Source organism: Nannobrachium achirus (genome assembly GCF_963921795.1).
Source record: "Nannobrachium achirus genome assembly, chromosome: 11".
Classification (NCBI taxonomy): domain Eukaryota; kingdom Metazoa; phylum Chordata; class Actinopteri; order Myctophiformes; family Myctophidae; genus Nannobrachium; species Nannobrachium achirus.
In genome coordinates this window covers 54,976,268-54,998,756 of record NC_137820.1, presented here as the reverse complement: position 1 = coordinate 54,998,756, position 22,489 = coordinate 54,976,268, and the positions used below count along the sequence as shown (strand labels likewise).

The 22,489-nt window shown below is 42.0% G+C and overlaps 1 protein-coding gene across 1 annotated transcript in view; it reads right to left on the bottom strand.

Moving 5' to 3' along the window:
* The window catches only part of LOC308293877 (zinc finger protein 609-like), a 45,005-nt gene that overhangs the window by 22,322 nt on the left and 194 nt on the right, over positions 1-22,489 (bottom strand). Inside the window, exons 1-2 of the mRNA XM_080736525.1 lie at positions 22,333-22,489; positions 728-1,685 (exon numbers count right to left, since the gene is read on the bottom strand). The exon at positions 22,333-22,489 is cut by the window's right edge and continues 194 nt beyond it. Of these exons, the coding sequence (XP_080592651.1) occupies positions 728-1,519 (792 nt within the window). The 5' untranslated portion in view covers positions 1,520-1,685; positions 22,333-22,489. The remainder of the gene's footprint in view (positions 1-727; positions 1,686-22,332) is intronic.

Sequence of the window (22,489 nt, the reverse complement as noted above, 5' to 3'; positions counted from 1 at the left end):
ATGGCTGGTCTGACATGAAGCAGAAGTGATGTCATGGCCCTTTCCTTCTCCAAGGCACCTTCCCCCATTCGGTTACTGTCTGTACACGAGTGCTTCTACTGCAGCCGTGCTGGTGGCTATGCTAGCGATACTTTTCAGTTCTACTCGAGTCACACGTGGATTATTTGAGGGGACATTTACGTGAACCGCACGCGAAACGCACGGGGACATGATGCGTCAGCCGAATCTCCCACTCTAAGCCAATGCAGATTGAGAATTTCACTGGGAACTGGGGTGAGTAAAACAACGGGGGATCGCGGAATGGTAATGGGGGATGAAGACCACGTGATATAGCGCTGGATGTCTGGTAAAATGAATGCGGTTCAGATCATAATATAATAATAGAACTTTCACGGCTAATCTACCAACAACCATTCTATTTCGGACGGCAAAGTGTTAAAATAAATGTATCATGCCTGTTGCTAAGGTATGGCAACATGACTGGTGTCTTGCAAGACCTGAAATGACGCCACTGACTTAGAAGCTGAAAAAGACAAATGTCTCACTCAGCCAACACAAATGTTTTTCTATGGTCCAAGGAAGTGGTGGAACTCAATGCTATAATAATGATATACTAGTAGTAGTCACTGATAAAATGAGGGCAGGTAAAGTGAGTGTCTTGCTCAAGAACATTTTGATAGGAAACACAGAGGACAAACTTGTTACAATATAACGTGGCATTTCTTACCTGGTCACTAATGGCTTTCTTTAGGTTTCGACCGTCCGCTGTGTCTCCATCCTCTGGTTCGATACTAGCAGCCATGTTTTGTCCCAGTCCAGTCTGTTCCACAGACATACCGTTACCACCCAGAACCTCAGCCCCGGACCCCTCTGGGTTCTGAGGGCTGGGTTCGAACGGGGCCCCACCGCCACGGACATTGGCCCCTAGAGTCAGACCAGGGGCCACCGGTTCCTTGTCAGAGTTGACCCCTGCTGGCAACACCGAGTCCAGCTTGTCCTTCTTATTTTTCCCCGCCCCCCCTTCTTTGTCTTTCTTGGCGGTGGGGAGGGTACGAGCGGCTTTGTTGCCACTCTTCTCTGCCCCCTTCCCAGCGGGAGGGTTGGAGTTCTGGTTTGGCCCCGCGGGGCCGATGGAGTCCCCTCCCTGAACCCTGCCAGGGGGGTCCTTCTTGGACCCGTCTGCTCCAGGGTTCTTGGCCCCGGCCTCCTTGGAGTTCTTACTGCGTTTGGATTTGGGTTTTCCGTCTTTGCCCTGAGCTGCCACGGCGCCTGCGGGGCTAACAAACTTTATGTTGTCAGGCAAGGTGGCCACAGCGTTGGGAGGAGCCGCTATACCTCCTCCACCACCTCCACCTTCCTTGCTCCCAGACATCTCCAGCTTGTCTTTCTCGAGGTCCGCGTCCAAGTCGATGATCAGATTGCCCACGCCGATGTCCCACTCATCTCCGCTGTCGTACGTCTCCACCGCTCCCGCGTCCACACCTTTCCCGCCTGTAGGACCGCTACTGCTGAGGGACATCTTAGAGGGAGCGGCCCCAGGCAGCCAGCCTACGGTCTGAGGACTCACCCAGACCTACCAGCCAGCCTACGGTCTGAGGACTCACCCAGACCTCCCAGCCAGCGAGGCTCTCCCGTCAGCCTCAGGGCTGACTCCCACTGCCCTGCCCGGTGCCCCACATCTCCATCTGCAGGGACAGAGGACAGAGAGAGAGTTAGGTACAAGTTGGGCACAAAGACACAAAGTAGTCCAACGTTTCATCATCATAATCTACATTTTCAGCTGGTGATTAAATGAGACAAGCCACACTTGCACATGCATCCCCCATTGTAGCCTTCCAGCAGGCGAGTTCTCTTGTCCTAGGAGGAAAAAGGGATAACCACGCCCCGAACTCATTTGATTTGTCGCGGCACAGTTAAGACCCGCCCGCGGAAGCTTGTGATTGGCTGAACCGGAGGTAGGGAGCGCTTCACTGTGTTCACTTGGACGGCGCTGAGGTGGCGAAAGTCGGGGAGACTAAGATTTACTATTCTGGCCCCCCCTGGTTTACAACTTCTAACACCGCCGAGTCGCGCCTCTGTCATCTCCACCGAAAACAGCGCTTGGGGCGTGATTATCCCTTTTTCCTCCTAGGGAAACTTCCAGCAGCTTACAGTGTGAAGAGGAGAGATGGGTGTGTGAACATTTATTGTCTCAGAATAAGTATGGGAGATCATTCTTAACCAGTCAGTTTTGAATGAGTTCCACAAAGATGTTTTTTTTGGCATATCGCGCACACACACACACACACACACACACACACACACACACACACACACACACACACACACACACACACACACACACACACACACACACACACACACACACACACACACACACACACACACACACACACACACACACACACACACACACACACACACACACACACACACACACAAAGCGTAAGAGCGCTAATCGTACTTTCCAGTAGAAGTTAATTAAACAAGTGGAGTGACTGGAGGATGTGTGTGTGTGTGTGTGTGTGTGTGTGTGTGTGTGTGTGTGTGTGTGTGTGTGTGTGTGTGTGTGTGTGTGTGTTTTCTCTGCTACCCTTTAGTTTACTTCACAACACTCCCACTCATCTCCTCTCACGTTCACACAGTAGATATAATGTCCATCTGTCTCTTTATCACTCAGTTTCTCTCTGTGTCTGTCAGGATGACAGATGTTTTCTTTGCTAAATGCAAATTTGAATATAATTCAGTCAGTCAGTCAGTAATGGACACATGCAAAAAGGCTCTTTGAAATGTCAAGAAGCCCCTGAAATCAGAGCGTGAGAGTGAATGAAAGAAGACTACAAGTATGTGTGTGAGAAGAAATGTATACTGTAGACATTCAGTTTTTTTTTACTGACATAAGGCAAATCTTTCTTTCTTTCTTCTATAGCATAAAAGTAGCACCCTGCCTTCCGGTCTGTTCCAAGATTTCTAGCGGAAGTCTGCGTTTAACGGACGTTACGTCATGCGGTGCGGGTCTGTTTACATTCCCCAGCGAAAAAACTAAAATAGATTGTAGCTCTTAACTCACTCTTAATGGGTGTAACATTGCTTGAACCAATTTTTTGTTTGTATATTGTTTATTGCGAGCGCAACCGACGGAGCAGGAGATGTAGACCAGAGTTAATTTCGTGCAGGGAATACGTTTGCAGGAACACCGCACCGTGAAAAAAATACAGCTTCCGGTGAAATTCCTACGGCGGAAGTTGCACGCTTTCTGCCTTCTATTGTCACCAGGCTTTTCTCTTCGGAGATGAGTAAGCCTGGCTACGCGAGGCTATAAAAGTAGTAGTATGATGTTGGATGAATGACAGTGATTATTGATATTTTATCAACAGCTTACATGCGTTCCTGGCTGTAGTTCCTCGTTTTGTTTAGATATAAGCCATGACATTAAGGCTGCAACAACAAATCGAATAAATCGATAAAAGTCTATGGTTAAATTTGTCGCCATGAATTTGATTATTGATAGTTATCAGCAACGAATCGCAGGTTTTTTCAATACATTAAACGGATTTCACTCAAAGCAAAACAAACAATTTCTTGCCAACATTGCAAAGCAGACTTTGCTTGGCACGGGAGCACGAGCACAATGGACGAGCACACGAGTCGCCCAGTGGTGGAAAAAGTACTCAGATATTTAAGTAAAAGTAGTAATACCATAATATAAAAATACTCTGTTACAAGTAAAAGGCCCGTGTTCAAAATGTTACCCTAACCCAACTTACCCAAGTACAAAAGTATAGAGGGTATGCACGTCCACTGGGACCCGCCCCCCTAATCTAGACTGAGTTGCAAAACATTGAGGAGCATGGAGCATTGGAGTTTGGAAGTGCTACTTGCAAATCACTCAACGGTCCTGCATACCACCTGTTTCTAAATTGCACATAATGCAGGAGGCAGCAGGATGTTGTGTTGTTGAAAACGAGTGCTTCCAAACTCTGACACTTGGAAAAATAACCACCTGCACAGAATGTCTTGACAGAAAGTAGCTCTTAACATGCCTATGGTGGACTTTTATGAAACAAAAACTTTGCAGATAGAAAGAGTATGATTCAAGCTTTCAGTACAGCCGCAATGTTGGTGAGTTAACTTTGTTTAATACAATTAGAAAGGACTTTTCTGTTTGGATGTATGGGTAATGGCAGAAATTAGTTTTTTGCCACCCCACATAACTTCCAGCAACAGTGATGTCACGCGCGCATACCCTCTATTGCCATCAAAATATATATTTATTTATATTTATTCATTTATTTATACTACCAAAAGTAGGGATGCTAATTAATTCATTAATTGTAAGTAAGCCCATAATAATGGTCTTATTTAACTCTCAATTAACAACAGGTCAGCCTGTCTCAAATAAATAACCACATCTCATTTACAGTTCATCTGAACCAAAACAACGATGCAGGCCGTGAAGTTGACTGCATGCCATGCAGAGACTGTTCCATTAAGCGTGGTTATACTTCTTCCGTACGGCGGTGTTGTGCGGTGAGTAGGGATGGAGCCCGAAAACCGGGTCCATTACAAACCCGGTTCTGAATTTATCGAGACCCGAGTATCAATAAGCTTTTGGCTTGTCGAGCCTGTTATCGGGTAAGCGTCACGTGGGCTGCTATAGCGGCCGGGCCGCGAGGTACATTGCGTCACGTCATTGATAGTTATGTGCTTTGGAAGTGCATGCGTGCCGCAGAACAACGGTGGAACGCTTGAAACACTAAAAAGTTTGGTTACGTTTTTGAAAAGACAAGGGGAGAGCTAAATGCAATGGGCTATATGCAGCACGGTTGTTACATCATGCACGGCCCACGGGAGGGAACACTTCGACAATGCAGACGGAGCCAGGCACTTGTCCATAGTGCATCACATAAGACCCAAGTGCAATCAATAACTTTGCATGTCTGTGACGAGTTGAAACAACTGTGGCGTCGGCTGTTGCAGCAGCGCGACAACCGTTCTCTTCCACCCAAAGTATGTGGTGCTTGAAAATATGAATGATTCCATCGATAATAATCCGTTTGGGATACTCAAAATCCCTACCAGAGTTATAATGTATCGCTCTGTGCGAATTAATCCGTATAGCGTTGCCAGCGTGACTTCTTCTCAGTCTACGAAAATAGCGGATCTACAAGATCACAACGCGGTGCGAGCAGACGCGGTGTGAGCTTGTTGATTGGGTATTTTTTTGTTGCGTGACACCGTCGTACTATGCGTTATAAATTACACTTTTAAAGAGACGGTACACATTTAGTTTCTACAAATATTTTCAAAAAATAAAAAGGTTGATTTGCCTTCTGTCTGTTAAAGTACTGTATTTGAAGGCCCTAGTCAAATGTAGTGCATATATATAGATTTTTGTTGATAATGGAAAAAATGCATTTACTGTAAAAAAAAAAAAAAGATACATGGAAATGTTAGCCTATAGTTTATATTATACCTATACAATTTATAGTATAGTTTTACAGTAGGCTATTATTAATTCATGAATAGTACTGTAAAACTATATATATATATATATATATATATATTTTTTTTTTTTAAGCTTCAGAATTGATAGCGTCTCATCGTGTCTTTCCACAAAATAACAGAAAAAGCTCAATAGTGAACTCGATAAAAGCCCGGCTCGATAAGCATGATCGATAAGGTGCTCATTATCAATAAAAATTAACGAGCTTCATCCCTAGCGGTGAGCCATATGATCTAAAAGCCCTCAAAGCCCCGAGGATGCAACGTGTTGTAGGCATATAGATTAGCCCAGTTCAACATGCAACACCTTCATACGGACAAAGTACAAATCCAGTTATACCATGTATGGCCTACTTGTGCGCAAGCAGAGCGCGCCATGAGGTGCGCTCACCACTGGCATCAGCGCTTCCAAAAATGCGCAAGTAATAGGCGAATAATAATAATACATATTATAATAATACATATCCTACTATATCATTTGAGAGAGTCGCCCTATCGCGCCCTCAGTCAGCTGAGCTCAATGCATTTCCACGTTTATCTATTCACTCGCTTCAGCAACTGATCCCAACTTTCACATGGCATTGCCCAGTTTTTGCCACTAATGCCCCTGCGCTGTCTGTTGTCAGGGTTACGGTCCGTTCCACCAGGCCATGGGATCTGTAGCCCTTACCACACAGACACACAGGCCCGCCCTCTTCTCATTCACACAGAGTCGCAGTCAGACTCCCATCTCTTACACACAGGGAGAAATAGTTTCTACACGCCATTAGATTAGCAACTACAGCTACTGCAGCTCAGAGAGGACGGCACGTTCATTGAGCACTGTGAAGTTGGTTTCAGGTTGGATATTTACCCATTTGGATATTCGAAAATTGGTGAATATCCAACCTGAAACCAACTTCACCATGGTTGTTCATTGTTGGTCCACACTGTGATGCGTGCGTCCGTGTGTACACATTTCTCTCATAAGCCTGTCATTAGCCTGTCCGCAGGTATGTGTGTCGGTCGCCGCGCGCGTGCACGGGTTGCGCATGCACCGGGTGTGTGTGTTGTAACTGTCTTATCTTCCACCAAACGCACACACCCAAATATTGTACACAAATACACATTAACGTATACATAATCCCCATACTTCTATTCACCTAATGTTGATGTTAAATTACTTTTATTCATTAGCCTGACACTTAGCCTGAATTGACATTTCGTTTCACGCCATTATTCAGTCTGAACTTGGTCTCGTCCAAGGCCATTTCTGGGATGGGCGTTGCCAAAGAGGCAGTCTTCTGCGATTGGTTCACCGTCTGACCAACACAACAGTAGCAAAGCAGATGACGTAGTGTTGTTATGTGGTTGTCTAGTGGCTAGCCTGTTGCTTGCTAGTGCTACTTGCTAACCAAAGAAACAGGCAGAACAGGAGCACTACGAACTAGGAATCAAACACAACATAACATGCCTGCTACTGGTGTTTCATAACGAGATCAATACGATAGCATATTACTGCGACGGGCGGTACAGTCCGGCGGCGGCGCTTGTTTACTTGGAAACGCACTTGAGTTCTGGGAACTCCCCCCACCCACGCTGATCGCAAGACGCCGATTCACGACGCTGATTCGCCGTACGGATTTTCGAACGAGGAAAGCCTCTTCAATGAGAGCACTTCTAGACCCCTGAATCACCAAAACAAAAATGTAAAGGGGTGTGGCTAGCGATTCAGGGTCTGGAACTAGGCTATTTATTCATCATAAATATACTATTGGTACTGATGCTAATTTCATTTAGAAATTAGCATCACTAACAAGATCTATTATTTCATTTTTAACTGATCAACTATATTCACAATTATAGCAAAGCAATCCTTCTACACATTTATCAACTTTGTCTGTCTCAATACATTGCACTCCTCCATGCGGCTGTTATCATGGTGGCAACGCATGCACAGTACAGGCGGTGGCATCACTGATGTCAGTTATCTCCAAATTTGGGCATTGTTTAGTATCAGTGATGTCTTTAGTATCAGTGATCATGTTTAGACAACACAAATGCATCAGTGACTTGAAAACAAACAACGTGCACACTTTGGAAGTACCATACATTAAACTTTTGGAATCTCTGCAGCATAATGTGATGCGAGTAGCCTAGTTCATTTAATCTGTCTGTCTAACTTGACTGGCTAGAGTAACGTTGTGAGATCAGAGCTGTAGCAAAAAAAAAACAAGAAAAGCTTACTGTGCAATTATCAGGCCATTAACAGCGTCTTTTCTCTATTCTCTTTACTATTATTTATTTATTGTCTTGCTGCCACGAGCTGGAGATTATACAGTATATCTATTTTGATGCAGTAGCGTTGGCCTCAGAATAGTCTGCAGTCTGAAATGGGGGGGGGGGGGGAGAACAGTCATAGTTCTTCATCTATTCATTGCTTTTAAATGTGCCAAAAAATATTCATATAGCACTGTTGCACATCAGCACTGAAACACTTGCATTGTAGCCTTCTATTAAGGCATGACTTATATATTTGTATAAAAAACTAATCGTAAAAAAATATTATATATGAATTAGGGATGTGCGCGTGTATTCGGTTATCCGATTACACGGTTTGTAAACCACTATTCGTTTTGAAAATACAATTCGATTATTCTATTAAATATATTTTTAATTATTGAGATATTAACTTTATTAAACATTTAAATTCTGCGCCCATATTACTGTCTTGTCTTAATAAAATGTTACTTTTTAACAAGCAAATTAAGCATTCCCTTTGTTGATTTGCGCAGCATGACTGTCTGTGTCACAGTCTGACTGTTGCGCGCTGTGGTAGTGGTCGCTGGTCGCGCTGACCTGCAGTGAGTGTGCATGGCACTGCACGCAGCCACACACCAAGCAGGCTGTCCGCTGCGCGAGTAAATTAATGGCAATTAAGCGACGTGTATCTTAAAGATACTGGATGTGAATCACTCGTTACCTCGAGTAGGATAGCCTGCACGCTGCATCTGTGATCCGGTCCATGAATTAATCCATATTTTGGGGTGAGAACAAGCCAAGGAGAATGCTTAATCATACATAGGCTGAGAATGAATGGAATACCATTATGTAGCTAACTTTGCAGAGAACAGAGCTGTTGCTCAGTTAGTATAGCGACTCCAGTCAGAGTTGTTGTAGCGACCAAGCTGAGACTGATGCGCTAATTATTGATCTGACCTAGATTCACGCAATGACGTAATTGATTAATTTGAGCAAGATTTCAATATTATATAACATTTTAAAGGGCTTTTATATACTCTTGATACTTTTTTCAAACGAGGTTTGCCCTAATAGATCGAAGTGTTCAGTTTTGGCTATTTTCTGTGTGAAATTACAATAAAAAAAATAATAATAATAATTTTCGAATAGTCGAATATTCGTTTACAAAATTGTTGTGTACACGTCAGTGAAATTAGTCGCTAGGAACATCCCTAATATAAATATATATATATAGGCAAAATAGGGTGTTATGTTATGGTTTAGGCTATTGGCTTTTGTAAGAGTCGCTAGAATAGAGCCGATTCGATACTCCTGTAGACAGAGTGGAACTTAGTTTGCTGCTGCTGCAGAAACAAAGCATAAATAAGCCAGAGACATTTTCCTGTGGCACTTTTGAACTAAATACCATATTCTCAATATCGACTCTCAATTCCTATACCAATCGAGTCCAAAGCAAAATAGTAATAGCGCTGCAATGCTGTGTTTTGATGATAGAAGGGAATCGCCGCTACTGCGGTTGCCAAACTGAGTGAAACAAGCGACCAGCTCTATGAAAACAAGCCCAACAGTTTCACCACTTGAGCTCTATTACATTAGCTATTTTCTAGAATAATGTTGAAAGCAAGGCCAAATAAGCAATTACACTTCAGAAAAAAAGAAACAAGCCCAAACAAAGGCAACCTGCGACTAGAGACTTTACAGGAAAACAAGACCAAAGTCGCTTATAATGAGCAAACCTGGCAAGTTGCCAGTAACAACACACCAGCTTAGTGCTTCACTGCTTGCAGCTCATGATGTCTCGTCTGAATGCAATCTTCCGTCACCCGACTTTTAAATGACAAGTTTGCCACTAAATGCCACAGACTGCCAGTCTGCCAGGAGTTGGAAAGAGTTTCTTGTGGTCTCTTCGGTGGAGGAAGAGGAAGTCGCCAGCATAGTGCGTGAATTGGTGCGTTGTCATCTAAACACACCAACCCTACGGACAATACGAGCCAATACACCGTGTAAACGCGATATATGGTTAGGTGACGACACCAAAACGACAACGGGTAAAAATACCCTAAGGCTGAGAGTCATAAAATCATTAAAGTCATAAAAAGTCGGGCGGTTTTCAAAGCGGAGAATCCACTAATCATCATCTGCGGTTTACAACAGCTGTTCTGACTACCGGGCGCTACGTTCAATCAATGCATCGCGTCTCCCCTCTCCACTCCCTAGGGGTCCCGGACCCTCTGTTGAAGACCTATGTTGTAAGCAATACATTTTCATGCCCGGTGGGACCACCCCTCAAGGGCTGCCCTATTGCCCGGGGCAATAGTTGGGCAAATGGAGTTTGTCGGGCTGTGTGTGTGCGTGCGTGCGTGCGTGCGTGCGTTGTGTGTTCGCCGCAAGTGAGATAAAGCTTGCTGATGCAGCAGATATACCGTTCCTTTTTCAAGATGCTACTTAATTTGATTGGTCCAGGTTCTCCATAGGATAGGTGGCAGGTGACCCCACAAATCAGTACAGTTTAGCCCAATTAAATTAAAACAACATGATCAAGTGAACGCGAAAGTGCTTTTGAAACCCCTGCGACGCGCCCAAGTCATGCTTCGCCATACCACGGTGTCGCACACCAGCGGAAATAGCTGATCTACAAGCTGACAACGCCTTGGAAGCTATGGGTTGTGAGCTTGTAGGTCAGCTATTTTCAGTGGGCGACATGTACGACAGAGTATTCTATAAATCAATCTTATAAAATTTGCCTTAGGTCAATACATTATGCCATTTACAAAGGTATGGGGCCTGTCAATGCAGTAGAGCAGGGGTCTTCAACAGGGGGTCCGCGACCCCTAGGGGGTCCGCGGAGGTACTGCAGGGGGTCCGCGAAATTATTGCTTGATTAAAAAAAAAAAAAAAAAAAAACGTTTTTTTTTTTTTTTTTTTTTTTTTTCACATTTATGTAAAAAAATAAATCATGATTCTATCCAATTGAATAGCTTGAACACATGATTACTATGCATGATTACTTTTTTTTGACAGATTGTTGATATTATTGACATTTGTTCTCAGTTAATAAGTAGTATATTTAGGATTGGTAGTGGTACGGCCCACCCTGCTTGCTGTAACTTGTACTTTTTTAAAATAAAAAATATGTCGTAGCCCCGACCCCTCCACCCTACGAGTTGGTAGGGGGTCCCTGCTCCATCTCCCCATCAGTTTGGGGGTCCCCGGCCTGAAAACGTTGAAGACCCCTGCAGTAGAGAACGAAGGCTCCAGGAATACTAGCCTACAAAGGTGGTGTGAGTTTTCCTAAGATTAGATTTAAAAATGTTGCATCGCATCACCTTGCTTACAATATTGCAATATATCGCCAGATTCTTGCCAATACACAGCCCTAGTCATCCTTGTACAGTAGTCTGTCACTACTAAAGGCAGTCTGCACCAACAGCATTACAACCCAATAGTCTAAAATAAACTGAGCCATATTAGGCAGTCTGCTACAGAGTGCAGTCACAACAATGGCAAGATGGCATTATGCACACAGACAGGAGAAGGTTTGTCCACTGAGAAAACATCTACCTACAGCAGACAGCCAAACTAACTACTCGTAAGACGCCTCAGGGCGACATGCAACCTCGACAGTTACCCATATATGGAGATCCATGAAGCACCGTGTGTATACGCTGAAACGTTCACCCTTTGCGATCATTGTTGATAGCTTAGCTAGCTAGCTGACAGGTTAGCTTGTTAGCCTGGCAAGCTAAATACCATATAGTACATCCCTTTTATGCCCATACATGGAGATCCCCGTCTGAACCAGCCACACAGATATGGGCTGTCTTCCTCCATATATGGGCATTCTCATATGAAGTCCTGTTAGATATGGGCTTAGTATTGATGACATCAGGGATCTCCATATATGGGCATAAAAGGGATTCTGTTAGAGTGGTCCCATGACATCACAACATACAATATATTTTATGCCCATACATGGAGATCCCTATCTGAACCAGCCACACATATGGGCCATGTCTTGGCCATCTGGCCAGCGATGTATATCGATGACATCAGGGATCTTCATATATGGGCATAAAAGGGATTCTGGGGAATACCCATATATGGACTTTTACATAGGTGATGTCACCTGCGATATCACCTGTGATGTCATAGTGGCAAACCCATAGAACGTAACCCATAGAACCCTGCTTCATCTCTCTCTCAACTAAGGGGTCCTTAGCCTGAAAACGTTGAAAACCTCTGCTATATACTATTTTTCATGTGTTTTGGTAAATGAATGCCCTACCTCAGTGTCGTGCAAACAGCAGATATATAAGCTCACAACAGCCCTCACAACGCCACATGTTGTGAGCGTGTAGATCGGCTATGATTGTCACAATATTAAAATGTTTAAATAATAAAAAAGGAACGGTTTTGATTTTGGACATGCAAGCGGCATTGAACTATTGAAAGAGGAGTATGTACAGTCACATGTACAGCTACAGGCCAGACGTTTGTTATTGGAAACCTCTGGCATGGACCGCTAACAATATTTGATGTCTTAATGATACAGGTTAAAAGGGAGAATAATGGGTTAAAGGGGAATAACAATCAATAATACAAGCCCTACACAGAAAGGCGATTAAAGCACTATGACTATCCATATACACAAAGGCCTGGAAACTAGGGATGGTCCGATCAGGTTTTTTGGAACCGATCACCGAGCACCGATCACAAAAGTTTGATCACCCGATACCGATCAATCACCGATCCGATCAAGTTATTATTTATATATTATTTATATTTTCTAAATGTTAATGTTTTAACTTTAATTAATTAATTCACTCATGAATTCATTTATATATTTGCCTTATAGTTATTTACCAGCATTACTATGTATTTATTATCATAGCAGTAACTCATTATTCCTTCAGCACTGTGGAAATCAATACCCCAAAATGGCCTCAAGTGGGCATACTGAACGGCTGGTTGATCGGATGCACCGATCGGATTGGATCTGTGAATTTACCTTTTGATCTAAACCACCGATTATTGCCGATCACGCTTTGATCGGCCCGATCCGATCCATTGCCGATTGATCGGTAACATCTCAATGAATCAATTCTAAATTGCATCATGATTAGCCTACTAAAGTTTGTATAAATAATCATCAGCAAATGCCTATAATAACTAAATGGGTAAAGGCAAATGATAAAAACAGCTAGAACAGTGTAAGTAAGAAGATTCCATCATAATTAGTCTCGCGTAGCCAGACAACTATTCCACAATCTCTGAATGCTATATAGAGTCTGGAACTACAGCTCCTGAACAGCGAGTAATGGAAACTGGCATTACCGTTCAAGAAAATATATTTTAAAATGTCAATTCTGCTAAGCAGCAAGCTAAATACAGTAAGCTTAGATGATTTTTATTTAAATAAATAAATGTGCGCGATGTTAAAAACAAAACTTAAGTGGGGAGGAGGCTTCAATTCCGCTTTAACCGGATACTCACCGTTCTTTTTACGTTATGCCAGACTGTATGACGGGAGCATTTACAAATCGCGGAGTCAACAGTCTGGCCACGCGAGACTACATCATAATACAATCTTAAAACCAGGAAAAGGACACAATTATGCCATATCACAACATTACGGATAAATTCCAGACAATATCTACTAGGATCTCTCATATCACAATATCGCTGTAATGTCCATATATTGCTCAAGCCCATTCAGAGAAGTGGTGTTGAAGTAGAACATATTAGGTCAGTCAGAATGCTGACTGGACCTTCTATACTGGACACATTCTGCTGACACAGACCAATCGATACCAGAATACTGAGACAGGACGCCAAATGATAGCCTCACACCGCACGCTCACACAAATATAGACATATACACACACACACCCCTGCACTGAAACAAAGAACTTGCAGACGTATACACCCTGCTCTGCAACGCACACACACAGCTGTAATGTAAGCTACTTCCCATAGTAGAGGTCAGTGTGTTATTGATTGTGTCTGTAGTGTACTTCCCATCAGACGCAGCCACACAACCTCTCAGTAGAAGACAGACTGAGATAGCAGTATACAATAACACACATTATTCAAACTAAAAATAAAACTCATCCTCAACGCACCATTTAAACAAAGAGCAGATGTGGGACCTGAGGTTGATAGGCATTTAATACCGGTTCCACCAAAGTCAGCGGTACATTGCTGAAAACAATCTGGAGAGGAGACTTATATCTTCTTAATGAAGCCGTTTATGCTTATAATTATTTTTTACAAATATTTAAACAGATAGTAGTTTTACACTGGGATATATTGTCTTCAAGTTACTGTAATATGAAATAGAAGCCCCTGGCTAATGAAGTTGATAAATGAGGATAAAACCACCCCAAATATGAAATTGAGTAGTGAATGCTGCTGACAGGTGAGGTGGGTATGACATTTACCCATTTACTTTGAAGGCCTATTAATTAACCCACAATGTATATTATTGGAGTTATATTATTTATATCGTACTGTGGAAGTAAGTACTTACATAATGGGGACATTTGACATGTTGCCCTGTTATCTGACGTTTTCCATTGGTTATTCTGTGTATGACCAAAGTTATATTTTGTAACTGCAAATCACTGTAGCTTGTACAGAAAATGATTACTGGTTTGTTCTTTTTTCATTTACAAGGTTTACCAATTAGACTTTGTGGCTCTTCAGTGGTTCGGACATGACGCTTCAACCTACTCCACTGAATGCAAAGCTATATGATCGCACACCAGCTCTTACAACAGTGGTTTTCAAACATTTTCATGTCAAGTACCCCTGGGGGTCCCCAGACCCCACTATGAGAACCACTGTGTTAAAAGGAAGGCCTCAGTCTCTCCTAAAATCCTTACTACTAACAAGTCTATACGGTATGCCCATGTTCTCCGTAGTTCCAGACAGTTTTGGCTTTGAATGCAGCCACTTTATGTGAACTTAACTCCAGTTGCCCTGCTAGCCTGAAGTGACATAGTTAATTGAGCACTTGAGCAGGTTGAATAAATATGTCACACAGGTAAGCGGGTTTTACAAGCCATTCTTAAAATGTGCAGCCAAGCGGGGACTTTTTGTCTGCAGCAGTTCACGTAACTCCAATACATACTGTAACTAAATCAAACACTCACCAGTGATCCCATAGAGCTGACTTATGTATGTCAAATGTATATTCTATAATAAATAATAATGTATTTGCTCATTGTACCAGGAACAGGCTTCGTTGAAAGAATTGAGAGAGACTGGACAGAGGGCTGATAATGTACACAAGACAAAAGGGAAGGGACCATACACTCCAATGATGATGGACAGGACACACTTGTTAATTCTTAATTTTGTATTATTCTGCACAAAAGGCAAATAATGAGAGAGAAAGAGAGAGGTGTGTGTGTATATACACTACCAGTGAAAGATCCTGTCTCTAATCTCATATATCGATATAATAACATATTGCAGAGCTCTACCTCATGTTCTGGAGACACCCTCTTTGTTCATCTTCTCTCACTTTTGTATTCTTCGCCCTCTCTCTCTCCCCCCTAACCCCCAGACTGGCAGACCCTTTCTCACAGTCACTGCCTTTCACATCTACTTCTCCTTTCTTTTAACATTTAATAAACTGCTGGTTCTATCCGCTCTCTTGTCAGAGTTCATACAGCGGTCAATTAGAGTCAGGCTCTCTCCTCCTCTAGTCTACATTACTCAGACTTATTCTCTCTGTGACTCTCCCACTCCATTTTCTCTGTCTCTGTTGCCTGTGTTCCTTTGGCTCTCTGCAGTACCTCATTAACACCACCTAGAAACTCAGAGAGACAACACAGCTAATCATAGAAACAGTTGAGCTTATAGGACACACATTGTTATTATTTCCTTCCAATAAAGTATCTAAATATCTACACACAACACCATTACAAACACTCACGTACTTATATATTGTTGTCCATAGCTAGCTCTACTTTGGAAGCGGTTCAGAGTAGGCAAATTATTCTATAATTAATCGATCTCAGAGTCCTAATAACCTTTTGTTGGATCATTTCAACCCAATTCTGGGTTTTCGATCAAATCCTTTTTAATGGATCATGATCTCCACACAACCACCTACATACTGTACATCCAATCAAATGACACAAATCTGTGGTTTGATTAACACTTAAGGCCCATTCCCACTGGGCCAGATAACAGATATCTGGAGATATTTCTCCAGATATTTTTCCATGCAAAGTGGATGGTAGATACAGATTTAAAAAAAAGTCTACCACAGATATTTGCCACAGATACTTTTATCTGTGGCAAATGTTTTTTTATCTGTATCTACCATCCACTTTGCATGGAAAAATATCTGGAGAAATATCTGCAGATATCTGTTATCTGGCCCAGTGGGAATGGGCCTTTAGTCTACTTTGACATATCCATTCCAATTACATAAATAACACTACATAACAGAACCAGAGTCAATCTGCTAAAGTAGTAAGTTACGCATGTGGAACAGCCTCTGAGTCAGACTCCACAGAGGCTGTTCCACACATCGGTTAGGACTGTTTGACATTAGAATAGTCTCCTGACTGAATTGCACACATTCCTGTTCCATGTAAACATGGAATAGCCACTCCTTTTAGGTTGCCCTGTTGTGTGTTGTATTGTTTGATGTGTATTTATCACGTCTTCTCTGCTTTTAATTCTACAACCACAGTAGAGCCCCAGGCTAATTTCCACAGGAACATTTCTCAATAGTTCCATTCTAATTCATAATCATCGGACAACCGATCTGTTGGTGTGTAGACAAAGTCTACACACCAACAGATAAATCGCATAGAATAACATGACATGTACACTACAGATCTGAGAGACAAGTTGCTTTTTAGGTCAGCTGTGAGGGACAAGCTGACATGTACTGTATGTGTGCGTCTCAGAGGGACATGTGGACATGTAATGTGAGTTTCTCAGACATAGCATGTAAAAGACAATAAGCTAATTGCTAATTCTACTGTGTGGGGGTTTTAATACATCCGATAATCCTAAACCCTACCCCTTGTGGAGCAGATTGGACACCAACTGGCAGTGTTTAAATTCAAAGTATTCACCAGCCATTGCAGCCAATCAGTCACGGGACTTATTGACCAACTAGAACCCAAGGACAGCTCTCCGGGTTGTCGAAGGGGTTTCCAGATGAATTTGGCACTTGGGTTACTCCGGGTGTCAACTCGAGCACACACAAACATACCATGTAAAATAGAGTCAGGTTTACTCTGACAGGATATACCATTTTTTGTCTGTGCAGAACACAAAAAAGTGTGTGTGTGTGCGTGAGTGAGAGAGAGAGAGATATTCCTGTGCCTGAACTCCTCAGCTCTGCTGCTGTGTTTTTGTGACAAGCCTATTGGGCTTGTTAAGTTTTGGTATCCATCAGACACTGGCTGATGGTCTCTCCTGCCCCAATTCTTATTTTTACACACACACACACACACACACACACACACACACACACACACACACACACACACACACACACACACACACACACACACACACACACACACACACACACACACACACACACACACACACACACACACACACACACACACACACACACACACACACACACACACACACGTGTCCCTCCGAGCCATTTGGTGCAGACTACAATATGTTCTGTCCTGTTCTAACTTATCTGAAACATTTGGGGATTTTGTCCCATGTCTGATTAAAAATGTACGTTATATTTATAATTAACACAATAGTGTACAGTATTTTCTGGACTATAAGGCGCACCTGACTATAAGGCACACTGTCAATGAATGGTCTATTTTCAAACCGTTTTCATATATAAGGCGCACCTGACTATAAGGCGCACATAATAGACGCTACCGTTGCGTTATGCATCAAACAGATGGAGCTGTGCTAAAGGGGATGTCAATGTCAATGAATGATCCATATATAAGGCGCACTGGACTATAAGGCGCACTGTCGTTTTTTGAGAAAATTAAAGGCTTTTAAGTGCGCCTTATAGTCCGGAAAATACGGATTCCCTATATTGTTTGTGACATTTACCTCTGAAACTCGTTTGTGTCCCCCCCTCTCCAACTTACTTTATGGGAATTCAGAGAGCTCACAGGGCAGGTTTGCCCTTTTGGATGTGTAAATGTGATGCTGACCAAAGGCAAACGGCTGCACAGTCAGACTTGCTAATTTAAGTTCCCTAGTTCCCTCTGACAACAGCTGGGTTGTCCCAGCAGGTTTATTGGGTCTGGGCCAACAGGCAGGATGTCAGAGACCGACTTAGCAGACTGCTAACAGCTCCCTGGGCCAGCAGACACACACACACCGTGATGTAACAGATCGGAGGTTGGCTGAGTGATTACGTTGCACTACACACAATAGCTACTCACTCGGCTCTACCCAACTGGCTCCAGGTGTGTGGCCTGCCATCCTGTTGAATATGTGCAGTCAAGGCATATGTGCAGTCAACATAAATCCACTGCAATGTTGCTGATCTGGTAAACTTAACAGTATGCAGTAGCAGCTGGACTATATGAGTCTACATTCTTTAAGTCGCTGTTTCCCAAAAACTGGGTCAGGACCGAATCGTGGGTTGCAGACATATTTTTATGGGTCCCCTAATCTTTGGTTTCCTACATTTATTTTTTTAATAATTATTATTCAAAATATTTTCAAAAAATATTCCCAAAAGCTTTTTTTTTGTTTAAGGAATTAAAACAAACAAAAGATTTTCCCCGGGAATTTCATGAAGAAATCAAATACATATCTAAGAAATTCCAGAAAACAAAATTAGAAAACAAATGTTTAAGTAGTAGTGAAAATAGCTGATCTACAAGCTTACAAGGCGGAAAGCGACTTGTGAGCTTGTAGATCTGCTGTTCTCACTAGTTTGGGTCCTGGGCAAACGTCTAATCTCTCTTTGCGCTCTCGAGCTAAAATGTTTGGGAACCACTGCTTTAAGTAAATGCCAGTATACCTGTCATACCATCTCTTCCATTTGTCAACCCGTGGCCCAGGATGTGACACATGGATGGGTCAAGAGATAGCTTGTATACATGCATATAATTAGATTCAGACAGATCTCAATTATTTAGATTGCAATTATTAGTCATATATTACAAATGTTTTGATATTTTCAAAAAAGTGCAAAACGTTTCCAGCCTTTTCATTTATTCTAGGCCATTTATAAAATTTTCTTTTTTTATGAAGATAAAATGTTAAAATATATACAGTATATATAAAGAATAAGCCAAGGTAATTGAAAAATGACAGCACCCTCATTGCAATAGGACTATATCAGTCATCAAAATCAGGGACGTGCATTTTCAATGAGTCTCACATGTTAACTATGTTTGAAGTTGAATGAACAAGCTGTGGTGGCTATCATCCTTCCTCCAGAAGGAAATAGTAGGGCGGCTGAGTACCAGAGGTGAACACTGATTCATCATTCCAACAGAAAAAGCGATGGACTGGGTCAGTCAATCATGCCAGCAGCCATGAAGCATCACTATGATGCAGATGATCACTCCATCATTAGGAGTCCCACCTGGTCCATGGTCAACATTGGTCATGGTCAAACGACCAATGTGACTCTTGTTCTTGTGACTATCTTTCATACTTGCTGTGTTCTTGGTCTTCTTTTATGACTGTTGTAACTGTCACGGCGACAATTTCCCTCATCATGGGATCAATAAAGGTCTATGTGTCCATCTATCTATAGTTGGCTTACATATGAGGGGCGACGTGTCTGATCAAATTAATATGATATTAAATATCTAAATATTGAATCAAGCAACTTAAAACTGTCTGGGTTGACCACAAAAGCCAGAGTAGATGTAAGAAATTACCTTAAAGAGAAAAGAAATACCCATATTACATAAATAAATTGCCTATCTACAAGCTCACAAAGCATCAAAATGCGATGTGTTCATTGTGTTGTGAACTTGTAGATCAGTTATTTTTGATAGGGAGTAGGGACACATTGGCTTCATAATTGTCGATACAGATTATGTCAAACTGGCTATATCGCTCAGAGTCTACTTATGACATAAAAATCTTTTTAGCAGACAAAAGCAGACAAACGTCTCATCCAGGGAAACCAAAAAAGTCCAATGAACCCAGTTTAACCATGTTATTCCTGGATGTAGTCTACTACTATTACTATTACATTTTTCTCATTGTTTTCTCTCTCATTTATGTTTGTCTGTGAATGTACACTTGCAAATTTTAATGTACACTGTACTTACATGCTTGTGTAAAGACATTTTACTTAAAGAACCGTACTTGCATGTTTGTGTATGGGCACTCACTGTACTTGTGTATGTACATTGTATTTACATGTTTATGCATGTACATACTACATAGTACTTACATGTTTGTTTTTGCACACTGTGTTTGTATGTGCACTTTACCTACATGTTTGTGTATGTACATAGTATTTTACAAGTTTGTGTGTTCATTGTTTACACGTTTGTTTTAGAATACTGTATTTACATATGTTTGAATGTTTGTACATAGTACTCACTGGCAGGTTTGCATGTACTCAAACCTTAGATATTTATCTGTGTATGTGCATTGTACTAATCGTATACACATAGCCAAACAACTAGGCCGGTGTCTTAATACAGGAAAAGTATTTAACACCCTCATTCTGATACTGCTACAGGCCTCCATCTTTCTCAGAAAAAGAGTGAATAAGAGTGCAGTCAGTGCATTCATATTTCACCAACACCCATGTCCTGATCAGAACACCTTGTAACACCAGAACAAGTGCAATTGCAAAATATACTTCTCTACAATCAAATGTACAACTATAAATGCTGTAACGGACCTGTATTCCAGAATAACAACAAACCTACAAGATCTAGATTTAAGTACAAAGCCAAACATTCGTTCCCTTAAAAATTGTAATTACATTCATAACATTGTCTTACAAAGTCAGGGTGCACTTACACTAATATAGGCATATATTACTAACACATCTTACTTCAATTGAAATGTCACTGAGGTGTATGAGTTTAGGTTGGCCCAATCAAGCGGTATTACAAACAATGTGACAACCTCTCCTGAACATAGTTAGTATACATTTACTACAATTGTCTCAAAATGTATGCCTATGTTTATGTTTCTGTGCACTTTGTGCCATAATATAAGCCAGTATCCCAGTTCAAGACGGTTCTTGGTATAGTGACACCCATGACTTCTGTACTCACTCTCTTATCTGTACAAAACCCACAGCTAGACTACCTCAGCACTTGTCAGTGCTGTGCAAGTCACAATGTGTGTTGTACAATGTTATGTTACACCATATGTGAGATCCTTCTTCTTGTACACCGAGTTGGTCTCTTGTGATCATGTTACGCTCCATGGCTCTGCCCCAAAACCAACACCTTGTATGAACCCAACATTTCACTGCTTGTACCTGTACGAGTAAGTGACAAATAAACCCCTCCTTGGACCTTCCTACTTGACCATAATATGCTTCTGGTTTCTGACTTAATAATATTAATAATATCCATCTGCAGGCCTATGTAAACTGGATGCTAACCTGTCATTATGAGCAGCCGGTCCTGCTGAACCTCACCACTTACTAATGTTAGCTAAAGCGCTAGTAGCTCCAGGTCACACAGTTCAGTCTGTGAACTGAAGGTGGGATCACTTTAGCCAAACACTCAGCTCAAATCGACCCCTGCTAAAGGTTTAAGCACGATCACTTTGCACCAGCCATAAGGGAAAACAACATACTTTGATGAGTTCAGCTAGCATTTACTGTAAATTCTCAGACAAACAGTCGTTAACATCACCACAGAAAACATCTTATTTGGCTAGCCCAATTAGCGGAGAGGCTACAAGACAACTAACGTTAGCCGTGATTGACTGGCTAGCGCTGGATTTTAGTGTCCTCAAGATCATCCCGGTGCATCTAGTCATATTTGCTGACTTTTTACCCGCTTAGCATTATACACAGCATATAAGGGTTGTTTGCATTGAGCATGTGGCTACATATCTGGCAATAGTAAAGTGTGTAAATAAAAACAACATGCAGGTTGTTTGGATAAAAACACAGGCCATGAGGCCCTGTCAGTGGTTTAGCTTAGCTTGTAGAGGAAATACATTTTCTGGGTGCACAATGTTGTCCCCTAAAGCCTATATGGACAAGTTATACAACCAGGATGGGGTATTTATGATGAAGTCAGTGTGTACACGTTTAGCTTTTCAAATAAATACAAAATAAAAAACTATAAGAACAAGAGTTGCTTCTGAAATATGTAGTTTAACGACAAGATATCACCCTGTGAACCAGTAAAATGTCAAATAATTCACGGATCTTTTGGATATTTTAGATCGCCTTGTTGCTGACTTTAAAGGGATTTTAGAATGCGAGGATGTCATTTTTGCCCCTGTATATTAATTTTCTCAGTTGCCCCTCCGCTCTCCCAGACAAAGACAACAGCTAGCTCACACTGGATGCTAGGCTAGCGGGGCTAAGCTAACGCAGGCTAACCCGCGTTTCAAACAAACAAAAAATTCCTCCGCCGTGGTCACAACTTTGCACCGTTTACTTACCCCCGTGAACAGACCCCCAATCCAGCAACACGATTTTACGTGCACTCCATAGATCGTGGGATTCCCGTCGGAAAGCAGCAGTTAAAACGTGGTTTGATTGTCACCGACAGATCAATCAACGTGCTCCCATTTAGAAAATCCCAGAGAAGATCCCAGT